Source organism: Solanum dulcamara, chromosome 2, assembly GCF_947179165.1.
Source record: "Solanum dulcamara chromosome 2, daSolDulc1.2, whole genome shotgun sequence".
Taxonomy (NCBI): Eukaryota; Viridiplantae; Streptophyta; class Magnoliopsida; order Solanales; family Solanaceae; genus Solanum; species Solanum dulcamara.
Window position 1 is genome coordinate 74,136,323 of NC_077238.1, and position 14,593 is coordinate 74,150,915.

At 35.2% G+C, this 14,593-nt stretch overlaps 1 protein-coding gene across 2 annotated transcripts; it reads left to right on the forward strand.

The window, feature by feature from the left end:
- Positions 1–8,160: 8,160 nt before the first annotated feature.
- On the forward strand, positions 8,161–14,122 carry LOC129880719 (uncharacterized). Of its 2 annotated transcripts, XM_055954895.1 has the most exons (9): positions 8,161–8,527; positions 8,623–8,696; positions 9,541–9,621; positions 10,041–10,125; positions 10,641–10,738; positions 11,083–11,170; positions 11,731–12,082; positions 12,978–13,202; positions 13,444–14,122. In XM_055954895.1, the coding sequence occupies exons 1-9, from the start codon at positions 8,261–8,263 to the stop codon at positions 13,446–13,448; spliced, it is 1,275 nt and encodes a 424-aa protein (XP_055810870.1). In that variant the 5' UTR covers positions 8,161–8,260; the 3' UTR covers positions 13,449–14,122. The 2 variants fall into 2 exon arrangements, with proteins under 2 accessions (XP_055810870.1, XP_055810868.1); XM_055954893.1 differs by lacking the exon at positions 13,444–14,122 and having other exon boundaries at positions 12,978–13,387.
- Positions 14,123–14,593: the final 471 nt, after the last annotated feature.

Genomic DNA, 14,593 nt, shown 5'->3' on the forward strand with positions numbered 1-14,593 from the left:
ACTAGAAATATATAAATTGAACATATGTACAAATACTAAAAAACCAACAAGTTGTTGTTAAAAAGGCAAAACAACAAGGCCAATACAGCTGACAACACACATCTATCCAACACGAAGTCTGCAAGCCTCTAAAAGTAGTATAGCTTTGCGGGATAGGGCCCCAACCTATCCAAAAAGTATTTACAGCAAAAGCTAACGAACCTCAGATGTTTGGTTGCTCCCAAAAAAGGGCTAGCCAACCTGCTGGAACTCAATTGTCTGCTGGGGAAGTCTATCGAGACATGCAGGCGTAAATGTAGCACCTCAAGCAATGTAGTGTCAGTACGAGATAATGTACAGAACATGTAAGGCGAATTAGTAACTGCACAAGAATTATAAAGTACTGAAGATAACTAAATCAAAAAGTCAAAGATAACCTGAGCACGTACCTTCCCCTAAATCTAAACATACAAAAATAATCAAAAAATAACTTAATCAAGTCTCCATAAGCTTGGCAAGTACAAAGAGTAAATAAGACCACCTACTCAGGTCCCCATAAGCCCAAAAGGTGTCAATTCAATCTATATACCCCTATCGATAGTCCCGTAACCTCATAGACTGTCAGTATATCTCAATAGCCCCTCATACACTCTACATGTAGCCCTGAAGGCAATCAGTACCTTCTAATAGCCTCATAGACATCATGTAGCCCTCTTAGGCATCAATATAGCTCCGTAGGTATCACATAACCTCTTATGCATTAATATATCCCCATAGGCATCAGATAACCCTCTTAGGAATTAATATATCCCCATGGGCATCAACATATAGACCTCTTAATCAATCAAGTGGCCCGTAAATGAACAAGCTTCAATATAATCCCCGTAGGTAACCATAATATACCATTGACTTCATATTAGCCCCGAAGGCAAGAGGAATAGCCCATAGTCTTCCACTAATCTCAATTTCCCCTTAGGAAAGTCGTGCATAGAACCGTTGGCAAAAGTCACATTTCTTTAGCTAACAACAATAAACCCGAGGACAACAACAAACAATCCGATTGGCTGAAGGCTAGCAATTTAGTTGTAAGCAATCTATATGAATAGTCTTTAAGCCATGTCTAACATAGAGTCGCTACTATAGGATAAGAATACCGATAAGGAAGAAATATAATAACTCGAGCAGTCAAATCATGGCTATGAGTATACAAGTATGACAATAATATTGTATTGCTCCTAAGCTTTAAGAAAACATGTCGAAGAAAGGGAATAGCGTTAACTTATCTTTTTCGGCAATTTCAAGCAGCCTATTAACCTCTTCCGCATTCATGTCATACTACAACATGGAATTGGCTCAATCAATACACAAGAATATAAGGCATCACGATAGTCCGACAAAATATACAAATTGTTTCATAAATTACTATTTGCGGCTTATCGAAGCTAGGATCAATGAAAAAAGGGTCTTATCTTGATATTAAGCTTGGAATATAACTCGAAACCTCAAAACGTAGCAAAACCACTGCTTCCCCAACCCCTATTGAGATATACTACAAAATTAACGAGATAGATTATACCATAACAATGAGCTCCACGCGTAGAACAACTTCCGTTAGAGACTTAGGCCAAGAAAATTAATAACCATAGGTGATTTTTGGTGTCTTAATGCTGGATTTCTGTTCCTGGACTTAATTTTGAGAAAAATGAAGGTGATGATCCTTATAAAACTTCCATCGACTTGGGCCCACATCACATGCCTGTTTGCACCGTCTCACAAAAATGCGAATATAGCTCTATTCCAAAGTTGTATGTACGAATGATTTAATGCATTGAAAACTAGACTCGTAGACCTGTGATTTGATAGACTTTGAGCCCTCTAACTCTTTATAAATTCAGAGAAAATCTCCGAGATATTTGACCCAAATTTCAAAAAAACTTTTAAAAGGTAACTTGCAATAACTTTTGCCAACTTTTATTTTACAATGCTTGACATCAAAACTTGAAATACCACTATTGAACCATTCAAATATGTCATACCCCACATCCTTCTTAACTCATTAATCACTGTTAGACTTGCCACAAAGGTAGAATTAATTTACACATTCCAAAAGAGCGAAATGTTACATTAACTCAAAAATATTATGCAAGTAGATGTGGATGTCCACTTACAACAGTGGATGTGGATGTCCACTTGGTCAAATTGCCCACCTTTTCTTGGCAATTTGCTCACCATTTCTGCCTATATATTGCCAACTTTGGCAACAAAATGAAACAGATAGACGCACAGAAATAATACATACACAACAATTTCCTCTGTTTCTCATTTCTTCCCTCTTATTCTCTTCACTTTATTTTGCTAAATTTAGTTTATTTTCATAGCACGTTATCAGCACGAAACTCTAAAATTTTTTTCAGAAAATTAACTTCTATATCAGGTATATCTACTGAAGAAATTTAATTTTTAAGTTATCTTTGTTATTTTTAAAATTAATTTTCATTATGTAAAAATTGGAATTTGTGGCACTTGATATTTCTGGCAAAAATTATTTTTCATGGGTACTTGATGCTGAAATCCACCTTACCGCTAAGGGTCTTGGTGATGCTATAATCGAAGGAAATGCAGCATCAAGTCAGGATAAAGCAAAGGCTATGATTTTCCTTTGTCATCATCTAGATGAAAACCTAAAGGTTGAATACTTGACAGTGAAAGATCCACTTGAATTGTGGAAAAACTTAAAATGGAGGTATGACCACTTCAGGACAACGGTATTGCCAAGGGCTTTTTATGAGTGGATGCACTTACAGTTTTAAGATTTTAAAACTGTAATTGAGTATAATTCTGATGTATTTAGAATAACTTTCCAATTAAAATTATGTGGGGAAACTATAAATGATGAGGACATGTTGGAAAAGACACTAACTACTTTTCATGCCTCTAATGTAATATTACAGTAGCAATACCGTGAAAAGGGTTTTCAAAAATATTCTGAATTGATCTCATTCCTTCTGGTGGCTGAGCAACATAATGCCCTTTTAATGAAAAATCATGAAGCCCGTCCCACTAGAACTGCTCCGTTACCGGAAGCAAATATGTTAGAAGCACATGGCTAGTCTGAAAGAAGAAAAAATAAAAATCAAGGCAATAATAATGGGCGTGGGCGTGGCAATGGCGGAAGACAATATAATAATCATCGTGGTGGTGGTCAACATAAAAGGGAGAACAATATCAATTCTCAAAATAGCCCTTCAAGAAGTAACTGTCATCGTTGTGGCATGAAAGGCCACTGGAAAAATGAATGTCGAACGCCTGAGCATTTTGTAAGACTTTATCAAAATTCCTTCAAAAGAAAGGCAAATAGAGGTGGTGCCTCTTCTTCTAATGCTCGGATAAAGTCACACTTGGCATTTGAAAATAATGTTGAGACAGGACCTTCACATGATAATAATATTGAAGCAAATCTGGCTTTGAAGGATGTCGATATTAATGACCTCAATGATATTACTCATTTGGAAGTTGAAGACTTTTTTAAAGATTATAATTGATGTTTAATTTAATTGTATGATTTTCAATATGTTGTCATTTTTATGTACTTTGAATTATCGTATTTTTACGTTTATGTATTTAAAAGAAAAAAAGGGAGGAACTTATGATTTTCTAGTAAAACTCACTCCTTTTGTCCATTATTACTTTTTAAATATACACTTTCCGTTATTTTATTCCCATATATTTTTATAGCACATTTCCTACATTATTTTAATTTTTTTGTAACCTTCTACATTAATTGCACACCATATTATAATATATTTCTATTTATGCTGAACCAATCATATACCACCATATTTGTATCTATTTCTATATAACCATTACATTTATCACTACTATATTAATTCGTGATTAATTCTTTATTACGTTACTACATGTTAATACATCATACCTTTTAACTTAACTTATGTGCGTATTGTTTTTATTACTTATTTCTTATAATGTATTTTTATTTTATGAAGATAAATAAATTCTTCAGTCTTCAATTGGATCCAAGATGAGTAATGAAAATATGTGCCTTTTGGATAGTGCTACAACTCATACAATATTAAAAGAAAAAAATTATTTTTGTCATTTAATTATGAAAAAATCCTATATCAATACAATATCTGGTAGTACAAAATTGATTGAAGGCTCTGGAAAAGCGGACTTATTACTACCCGGAGGAACGATATTGGTAATTGATAATGCATTATATTGTAGTAAGTCTCAAATAAACTTGTTAAATTTCAAGGTTATTCACCAAAATGACTATCATATTGAGACTGCGAATGAAGGAAATGTTGAATACATTTATATTACTATAATAAATATGGAGAAGAAAATTGTGCACAAAAAATTACTTGCACTTTCTTCTGGATTGTACCATACAAATATTGGTACTGTTGAGTCACATGCCATAGTAAACAAAAGATTTACTGTTTCTAATGATTTTATCATTTGACATGATCGGTTAGGCCATCCCGATTATAATATGATGCGCAAAATTATTGAGAATTCGCATGGTCACACTTTGAAGAATCAGAAAATTCATCAATCTAAGAAATTCTCTTGTGTTGCTTGTTCCCAAGGAAAACTGATCATTAAACCATCAACAACTAAGGTTGGGATTGAATCCCCTGCGTTTTTGGAACTTATACAAGGTGATATATGTGGGCCAATTCACCCTTCATGCGGACCATTTAAGTATTATATGATCTTGATAGATGTATCTACAAGATGGTCACATGTGTGTTTATTATCAACTCGCAACATGGCTTTTACGAGATTGTTAGCTCAAACTATAAGGTTAAGAGCACAATTTCCAGATTATGCAATAAAGACAATTCGTCTTGATAATGCTGGTGAATTTACATCTCAATCCTTTAATTATTATTGTATGTCGGTTGAAATAAAAGTTGAACATCCGGTCGCTCATGTTCATACTCAAAATGATCTAGCAGAATCATTGATTAAACGCCTCCAATTGATAGCTAGACCATTGCTAATGAGGACAAAACTTCCTATTTCAGTATGGGGGCATGCTATTTTGCATGCACCAACACTTGTGCGCATAAGGCCAACAATTTTTCATGAATTTTCCCCATTAAAGTTGGCGTTTGGAAGAGATCCAAATATATCCCATCTTAGAATATTTGGGTGTGCGATATATGTCCCAATTGCTCCACCGCACCGCACAAAGATGGATCCCCAAAGAAGGTTGGAAATATATGTTGGGTATGAATCTCCTTCTATTATAAAATATTTGGAATCTAGGACTGGAGATTTATTTATGGCAAGATTCGCTGATTGTCATTTTGATGAATCAGTATACCCAACATTAGGGGGAGAACATAAGCAATTGGAAAATGAGATAGATTGGAATTCATTATCACTATCTCATTTAGATCCTCGAACAAATCAATGTGAGTAAGAAGTTGAAAAGATGATTTATTTGCAGAATATTGTAAATCAACTACCGGATGCATTTACTAACCTTCCATGGGTTACTAAATCGCATATCCCATCTGCTAATGCTCAAGTTCGAGTTAATATCCCGGTAGGAAAACTTGTTCAGGCAAATGAGTCTAGGCCATGCTTAAAACGTGGAAGACCAATTGGTTCCAAAGACAAAAATCATCGAAAAAAGAAAGGAATAAATGATCAAGATGATCATAATTTGAAGGCAAATGCTCAAGAAGAGCCCAGAGACACAACAAATGGTGATACCACTATTGAGATCCAAGTACCTGAAAATAATGAGAATGAAGAAATCTCAATAAGTTATGTCTCGACAGGAAAACGGTGGAACCGAAATGATATTGTGGTCGATAATATTTTTGCTTATAATGTTGCCATTGAAATAATGCAACAAAATAAGAATCTTGAACCAAATTCTGTCGATGAATACAGACAGAGAAATGATTGGCCAAAATAGAAGGATGCAATTCAAGCAGAGTTAACTTCACTTGAAAAAAGTGAATTTTTTAGATCAATAATCTGAACACCTGAAGGTGTCAAGCCAGTAGGGCACAAATGGATTTTTGTGCGTAAACGAAATGAAAAGGGTGAAGCCGTAAGATATAAAGCACGACTTGTAGCCCAAGGTTTTTCGCAAAGACCTGGCATTGACTATATGAAAACATATTCCCCTGTGGTGGATGCAATTACCTTCAGGTATCTAATGAATTTGGCAGTTCATGAAAAGCTTGAAATGCACTTAATGGACGTGGTCACTGCCTATTTATATGACTCATTGGACCACGATATTTTTATGAAAATTCTCGAAAGGTTCAAAGTGCCTAAAGCATACAAGGATTCTCAAAAAAAATTCTCAATAAAGCTTCAGAAATCCTTATACGGGTTGAAACAATCAGGGCGAATGAGGTACAATCGTCTTAGCGAATATTTGCTAAAAGAAGGATATAAAAATGATCCAATTTGCCCTTGTGTCTTTATGAAAAGGTCTGGATCTGAATTTGTCATAATAGCACTATATGTTGATGATTTGAATATTATTGAAACTTCGGAAGAACTTTCAAAGGCAGTAAAATGTCTGAAAAAGGAGTTTGAAATGAAAGACCTTGGAAAGACAAAAATTTGTCTTGGTCTACAAATTGAACATTTTACAAAATGGGATATTTGTCCATCAGTCAACATATACTGAAAATATTTTAAAGAGGTTTTATATGGATAAAACACATCCATTGAGTACCTCAATGGTTGTGAGATCTCTTGATATTAATAAAGATCCATTCCGACCTCATGAAAATGATGAAGAGCTTGTTGGTGCTGAAATACCATACCTTAGTGTAATTGGTGCATTAATGTATCTTGCCAACAATTCTAGACCAGATATAGCTTTCTCAGTAAACTTGTTAGCAAGATTTAGTTCTTTCCCAACATACAGACACTGGAATGAAATTAAACATATATTCAGATACCTCCGAGGGACCACATATATGAGATTGTTTTACTCAAATGAATCCACGTCAGAATTGATTGGTTATGCAGATGCAGGATATTAGTCTGATCCCCATAAAGGTCGATCGTAGACAGACTATTTATTTACATGTGGTGGTACAACTATATCATGGCATTCAATAAAACAAACTATGGTTGCCACTTCTTCAAATCATGCAGAGATAATAGCCATTCATAAAATAAGTCGGAAATGCGTTTGGTTAAAATTAATAATTCAACACATTCAAGAAACATGTGGTCTTTCTTTGAAAAGAGACGTTCCAACAATATTGTATGTAGACAATGCTGCATGTATAGCTCAACTGAAGGGAGGATACATCAAAGGAGACAGAACAAAACATATTTCACCAAAATTCTTCTTTACCCATGATCTTCAAAAGAAAGGTGAAATAGATGTTCAACAAGTTCATTCAAGTGATAATTTAGTAGACATATTCACAAAGGCATTACCAACATCAACTTTTGAGAAACTAAGATATAAGATTGAAATGCGTCGTCTCCAAAATATCAAATGAAGTTTTCGTCGGGGGAGTAAAATATGCGCTACACTCTTTTTTCCTTAACCAAGGTTTTGTCCTATTGGGTTTTCCTGGTAAAGTTTTTAATGAGGCAGAACTCAAGACATATTACCAGATATGTGTACTCTTTTTTCTTCACTAGACTTTTTCCCACTGAGTTTTTCCTAGTAAGGTTTTAACGAAAACAATATTTATGAATGTTTACAATAGCTATGTATATTATTTCTTATAAAAAAATTTTATACGTGAACATTCAAGGGGGAGTATTATGCAAGTAGATGTGGATGTCTACTTACAGCAGTAGATGTGGATGTCCACTTGGGCAAATTGCCCACCTTTTCTTGGCAATTTGCTCACCATTGCCTATATATTGCCAACTTTGGCAACAAAATGAAAACAATCAGCGCACAGAAATAATACATACACGTCAATTTCCTTTGTTTCTGATTTCTTCCCTCTTATTCTCTTCGCTTTATTTTGATAAATTTACTTTATTTTCACAATAAAAAATACTTTTCTATAAGATTAGCTAAACACAATCTGCTAATTAAAAACACCTTTCAAATAATTTAGCTAAACACAAATTATCTTTTAAAATATATATTTTTTTGAAAAGCTACTTTAATAACTTCTCAGTTTTAATAATTTACTGACTGATTTATTTTTTAATCCGTCCATATCAAAATCCTGGCTCAATCGTCTGTAGGGGAAAAGCCTCTCTGTTAAAATTGCAGCTGCAGTTTGTGTTGATCAAAAAAATGGCGGCTAAGAAGCGAAGCAGCCGAGTTGGCTCGACTTCGAGCTCCAGCCACCGATCGGAAGCATTCAAGCCAGTAAAGTCTCAAACGAATGGACATCGTCGGCTCACCATCAGCTTGTGCATTCTGTTCTTCATCATTTCTTTACTAATTTACTGTCAAAGATACTACTACCCTGCTGCTACTACTGTTGTTGATGCTGAGAAGCCCTATGTTTACCAGCGTGGCCTTGTTAAAATCGATTCGACTTACAGTGAAATTCTCAATGTAACATATTCTGTACTCTCCAAATTTAATTTCTTAAGCTTTGTAATTTTTTTTTTTTTTTTTTTGATTTATTTGGTGAATTTTAAGAATTGCAGGAGAATTCTAAAGTTTCGGAAAATATTAGTCGGAGGCATTTTCGAAATCCTGTTCTGGCCTATATTACTCCGTGGTATTTGTATTTGTTAAATGATGTTTTGTTATTCCCAATTTGTATATGTTGGAATTCACATTTTTCTTTTATCTTTTTTGGGTGGTTGGTGTTGGGGAGGATTAGAAGAATTTAAACTGGTTTAGACACTGAATCCTACTCCCGCAGTTTCAATTTGTTTGTCTGCTTTTTACTTGACACGGATACTTGACACGAAGTTTAAGAAAAACTGACATTTGAATCTCGTAGAGTTAAATTAAAGATATGTAGAATTTACTAATATGTCTTTAATGTTGTGAACTTAAACATGTCAGTTAGAAAACTGAAATTAAATAGTTGACAAAAGAGGAAAGAGGTACTCTTTGTGAAACAAACTAAAAAGGTAAGTAAGACAGATAGATTGAAACGGAGGGAGTATTTGACTATAATATCTGGTCTGGGTGATCTACAAAATGTCACATACTTAAACAGGAATACTGTTTTAGAGTTGAACTTCAACTCAGCCTTCATACAGGGGAAGGGTTGTAGTAGGTTGACGGCTAATCTATAAGTAGTTGAATGGGTAATAGAGACTCCTATAGTTGGCCCCAACTATTTTGGGATTGAGGAGGAGTTTTGTAGTTGTTTGTTAGTTGGTTGTTTTCAGTAAGGGGATTATTTCCTGACCGGAAAATTAAAAGTTATGGGGAACCTTTTACTAGCTTGTTTATGTTCTCATTTAGGCATGAAATTATGCTGAATAGAAAATTCCTAGAACTGCCAATACCCCTTGTCCAACCTAGCTACCTGCTAAAAGAAATTGTTTTGACACTAATGGATGTAGTTTTGGATTCTACAGTTCATGACGGTATGATCAATGGTGCAGGAATTCAAAAGGCTATGACCTGGCAAAGAAGTTCAGTTCTAAAATTACTCATCTGTCACCTGTTTGGTATGAACTGAAAAAGTAAGTAACTTCATGATTACCTTAACTGTGATATAGTAAGAGTACCTTGGAGATGCGTTGTGGCGTAATGCAGTTAGCTGAAACTATATGATTTCTTGCTATTCAATTGGCTTAGTGACATTTTCCATGAGATGATAATATCAAAAACCTGATCCTTCTCTTGAGAACCGAGATTAGGGTATTAGATTTAGTTTTATTTTGACGTTTTCCTTTACACCCACCAGGTCATTGCTGCTATCAAATAAATGAAAATAATGAATCACAGTTTCATTAAGTATATGAAATTATGAATGAGTACTGATTAGAGGGGCTGCAATATCAGGAATACTCTTCAATATCTTATGATAACAAGATAATTGTTTGTAGTTTAAGCACTAAAACTGATTAATATCTTTACTTCTTGCATTTTCTGATGCCAGTGAAGGAACTAAATTAGTTCTGCATGGAAGACATAATGCTGATAGAGGATGGATTTCAGACACCCGAATGAAAGGAAATGCTCTGGTACGGTAGCCAACCACATTGAAATGTAGATTATTGCAGATAGCGTAATTTATGGCACTTCCACAACTGGAGCATAGAGGAGAACAAAATGATTTAATCAGGAGTCAAATTTGGGGTGACATATTGAATTATTTGCTTTGAATTCATTCCTTAACCACTGTATCTTAATTCTAGTAAGCCAAGGGGCTTGGGGGTTGCTGTGTGTGGGGAGGTGGTGGTGGTGCTGGGGGTTGGGGGGAGTTGGGGGGTGGGTGGGTGTTGGGTACAAAAGCAACTGGAGTTCTGTTTGGTTAATACTTGTTTGATCACTTGCTCCAAGTAAGCTTTTTTCTTGGAACTGCTTTCCATTTCCTAACAGGTCCCTTGAATAGAGAAGCCTATAGAGATGATGCTAGCAACTGAGAATCAACTAATCCTCTAATCTTTACCTCGTTTAATTATTCTGTTTCAACATGTCAGGTAATGTTGGATTACGAGCTAGTTTAATGTTTTTTCTTTCTGCTCTCAATCTATAGATTTTACCTAGGGTTGTCCTGGAGGCGATTCCGGTGGACTTGCTTAAGAAGAAGAGGCTTAGAGAGAAAACAATCAACCTTATCATAATGGAGTGCAAGTGAGTCTCTGTTTTAGACGTCTGCTTGAATTTTGTTGCAATTTGAAGAAGTTAAACTGATGTTAATTGCAGCCACCTGAGTTGTGCACAAAGATTGTAAATGGATAATCTAGCAATCATTATTGGTAGGATCAGATATTGAATCATGTACGATATTTCTAATCATATTTATCTAGAATGAGTAGGTAATAGATGAAGATCCATTGCAATTACTCACAGGAAACACATTTGGCAAAGCTTACCTCCAAAGTCCAAACCAACGATTATCCATTCTATTAGCATGTCTTTTATGTCAAATATATTTTCTTCATCCACATATTATGAGATCCTTTTATCTTATGTAGGGAAATGGAGTATGATGGTATTGTACTTGAGTCCTGGTCAAGATGGGTAGCTCATGGCATCTTGCATAATTCAGATATGAGAAATCTGGTTAAGTGCTTATGTTCCATTTTTCCCCCTTTCAGTAATACACTTAGGAACAATGATCTTTTGTGTAGATCCTGAACTAAAAAATTCTTTTCCGTTCTTATAAGATTGTTTGTGGTTCTAACCTCTGATTTCTGAAGAATAAATGATTCCTAATTTTTATAAGATCCTATTTCATACTTCTCATTTTTCGCTTTATACAAGAGCTAGAAACAAGAAAGCCATTGCATGAAATATTCTATTATGTGGAAAACATTTTGCAAATAGATAACTACTTGCAACGTAAATAGCTCCTTAATTATTATAACCTTCTTATTTTCGAAATTTTTTATTTAAACTTAAGGAACTCTGCATTGATGAGCTATGTTGCTCAGACTCTTTAAACTCGCCGGGTGCGTGTCAGATTCTCCAAAAGTAGTGCACTTTGGAGATTCTGAAACGGATGCGGCAACAATTTTGGAGAGTCCAAGCAAAAGAGTTGGTGAGTCTAATTTGGGTATGTGGAAAAGTAATTCACAAGATTGCTGATGGAACTCCACTTCTTTGATGCTTTGCAAGTGTAGGCATTGCAATTTATAAAGCAACTTGGAGAAGCTATGCATTCTGTGCACTTAGAAAGGAATGGCAAGACAAATCTGCAGTTAGTTTATGTGATAGGCCCACCGCGTACAGATAAGCTGCAGGAGCATGACTTTGGACCAGAAGATTTACAAGCCCTTTATGATGCTGTAGATGGTTTCTCTCTCATGACTTATGACCATTCAAGTCCTTATAATCCGGGTCCCAATGCACCTCTGAAGTGGATACGTTCTACCTTGCATCTTCTTGTGGGTGCTGGCAGCAAAGGCAGGAGATTGGGTGAAAAAATCTTTGTTGGGATCAACTTCTATGGCAACGATTTTGTCATGTCAGCAGGTATGCATATGTTTATCTTACTGTGCTATGTGTAGCAATATTCCCCGCTTCCTCCTCCCCATCAATCCTGAGTAAAAAAGGAAAAATGAAAAACACCAATTTTTTGGCTTACGTCCCTTTGTTCTCTAGGAAGAAAATTAAGAGTATCTTCCAAAGACATTAGTTAAACGGAGTTCTAACTTTTTCTATCTGTAAAGTTTTAAAGATCATAGAAAATTCAGATATTATAGATGTAATGACAGTCAAATTCATGTCAGGTAAAGGACTGCTAAAGTTTTTGTAGTGGATGACTCTTTAATTACTCATCTCCCTTGAAATCTTGTGATATATGTTTTCCTGGAAAAAATTGCAAACAATAATTTCAGTTGGCTATGAGGATGAATGCAAGGATGTGGTTTCACATTATTTTGACCAATGAGAGTAACATCGGCTTTAAGGGTAAAGTTGAATGATTTCAGTGCAGTGAAACTGCCTCTAAAGTCGATTCAGGTGTTAATGATTAAAACATCTCTAATGTTTGAGTTCTCAACAAAACAAAAAAAATAATTAATTAGACAATTGACATCTCTAATATCAAACCATTTGTTATATTTCTACTACCTCATCCAAAAAGTCAGGCTAGCTGCTGTTATTTAGTTGTTCTTCTCTGTAGCTTCTTTTATTTAGCTTTGAATCTTCATCCCTTTATTCATTGATGGATTCTATACGTATGTTTCTGGAGTATATAAAGACCTGTTGGACTACACTACAATTGCAACTCAAATGTCCCTCTTTTTCTTCTTATATGAAATGGGTTTTCATTAGACTGACACTGAATAATGATCTCTAAAGAGCATAATGAATCTTTACTTGATCATGTCTGTCAATCATTTGTAAAGGATCATTACATGCACAGGTTTAGGCGGGGGGCCTATCATAGCACACGAGTATCTCTCTTTGCTGGAGCAGCACAAGCCTATTATTCAGTGGGAGGAGAAAAGTGCTGAACATTTCTTCTTGTACACTGACAATCAGCATGTCCAGCATGCTGTATTCTACCCAACGCTCATGTCACTTGCAATGCGACTCGAGGAAGCTCTTTCATGGGGGGCAGGCATATCAATTTGGGAAATTGGTCAAGGTTTGGAATACTTTTTTGATATTTTGTAGTGTTTTTATCTTCACTTGGTGTCGGTGCCTAGTCTTACATTTCCATTTGTTTGGTTAAATAGTCGAAAGAGATTATGTTGCTACAGTTGTCATGTATTAGTTTTTGAATCTAGAATAGTAACATCGGTGTGGCTCTATGTTACCATTTTCACTTCACTTGCACTTTTCTTGTATATGAACGGTCTTATTTTCTCTCTTTTTTGTTTTTGGAGGATGAGGGGCTTGAGTCACTTTACACATACTACAGAACCACTGAATTCTGGAACCTGCTTCATTTACTGCCGGGAAAAGGTCCAAAGTATACACCCCTGCCATTTGCAATTTATTTTATATACACCCTCCGTTTACCTTCGGCTCATAGAAGTCTTCACCTTTGTCTTTCGTCTCAAATATGCTGCCTCCTTTCAGTATTCCATGGTGAAAATATTGGTCAAGCATTGTAGACTGCAGTTGTATATTTGGACTTTTTCGATTGTTTATGGACATGCTTTTCATAATTACAGAGGGTTATATATAAACAAATCTGATAGCTTAGTGGTATGTTTGGATTTTTGGTTTCTATGCGTCTCCACTGTGCCAAATGTCGGAGCCAAGCTGATAACCGTTGAGGGAGAGCTAAATATGAGATGAAATTAATGGCGCGGACGGAGTTTGGTGGACCGAAAGCAGGGACAAAACTGAACATTTTCCCTTTAGGACCTGCACCTTCTAATTCCATGTCTTTCCTGGTCATATATGCCAAAAAAGAGAAGAAAAAGAAAGCCATTGGAGTGTATTTCTTACAAAAGCACAATGCGTCTTCGCTCATATCACACAAATCAGACATCGCATTGGAAGTTTTGTGCAGTCATTTGTATCAACTATTTTATTGATTTCAGTCTATCTAACTTATGGTCAGGTTAAATTTGTTGAACTGTTATGAAATTAACTAGCTGAGCAATTTAAGAAATGGAGAATAAACGAAAAAAGAAGAAGAGTGGAGAACCGAAAAATATAAATGTAGTGCAAATGTTCTTCCGTTTATATTTCATTTCAATGCCAAAGATTGGCATTATATAGGCAAAGGAATGGTTAGAAAAATAAAATCTAGTGGGTTGCCCACTTTTAGTGGGCCCCACTGAATAAAATAAGTTAAATAGTGGACACCAATTCTCTACTTAGTTTCTAACACTCCCCCTTGGATGTCTACGTGTAATGTGTCTTCATAAAAACACTTTACAAAAAAATAATATACATAGTTATTTTGAACATCCATAGATATTGTGTCTCGTTAAAACCTTACTAGGAAAAATTCAGTGGGAAAAAGCTTAGTGAAGAAAAAGGAGTACACACATTTGGTAATACGCTTTGAGTGCTGCCTCA

Coding starts and splice junctions, on each gene's coding strand:
- LOC129880719 (XM_055954893.1), top strand. CDS start 8,261: ATGGCGGCTAAGAAGCGAAGCAGCCGAGTTGGCTCGACTTCGAGCTCC. Junction 11,171..11,730: donor ATTCAGATATGAGAAATCTG/GTTAAGTGCTTA, acceptor TTGCAAGTGTAG/GCATTGCAATTTATAAAGCA. Junction 12,083..12,977: donor CGATTTTGTCATGTCAGCAG/GTATGCATATGT, acceptor TTACATGCACAG/GTTTAGGCGGGGGGCCTATC.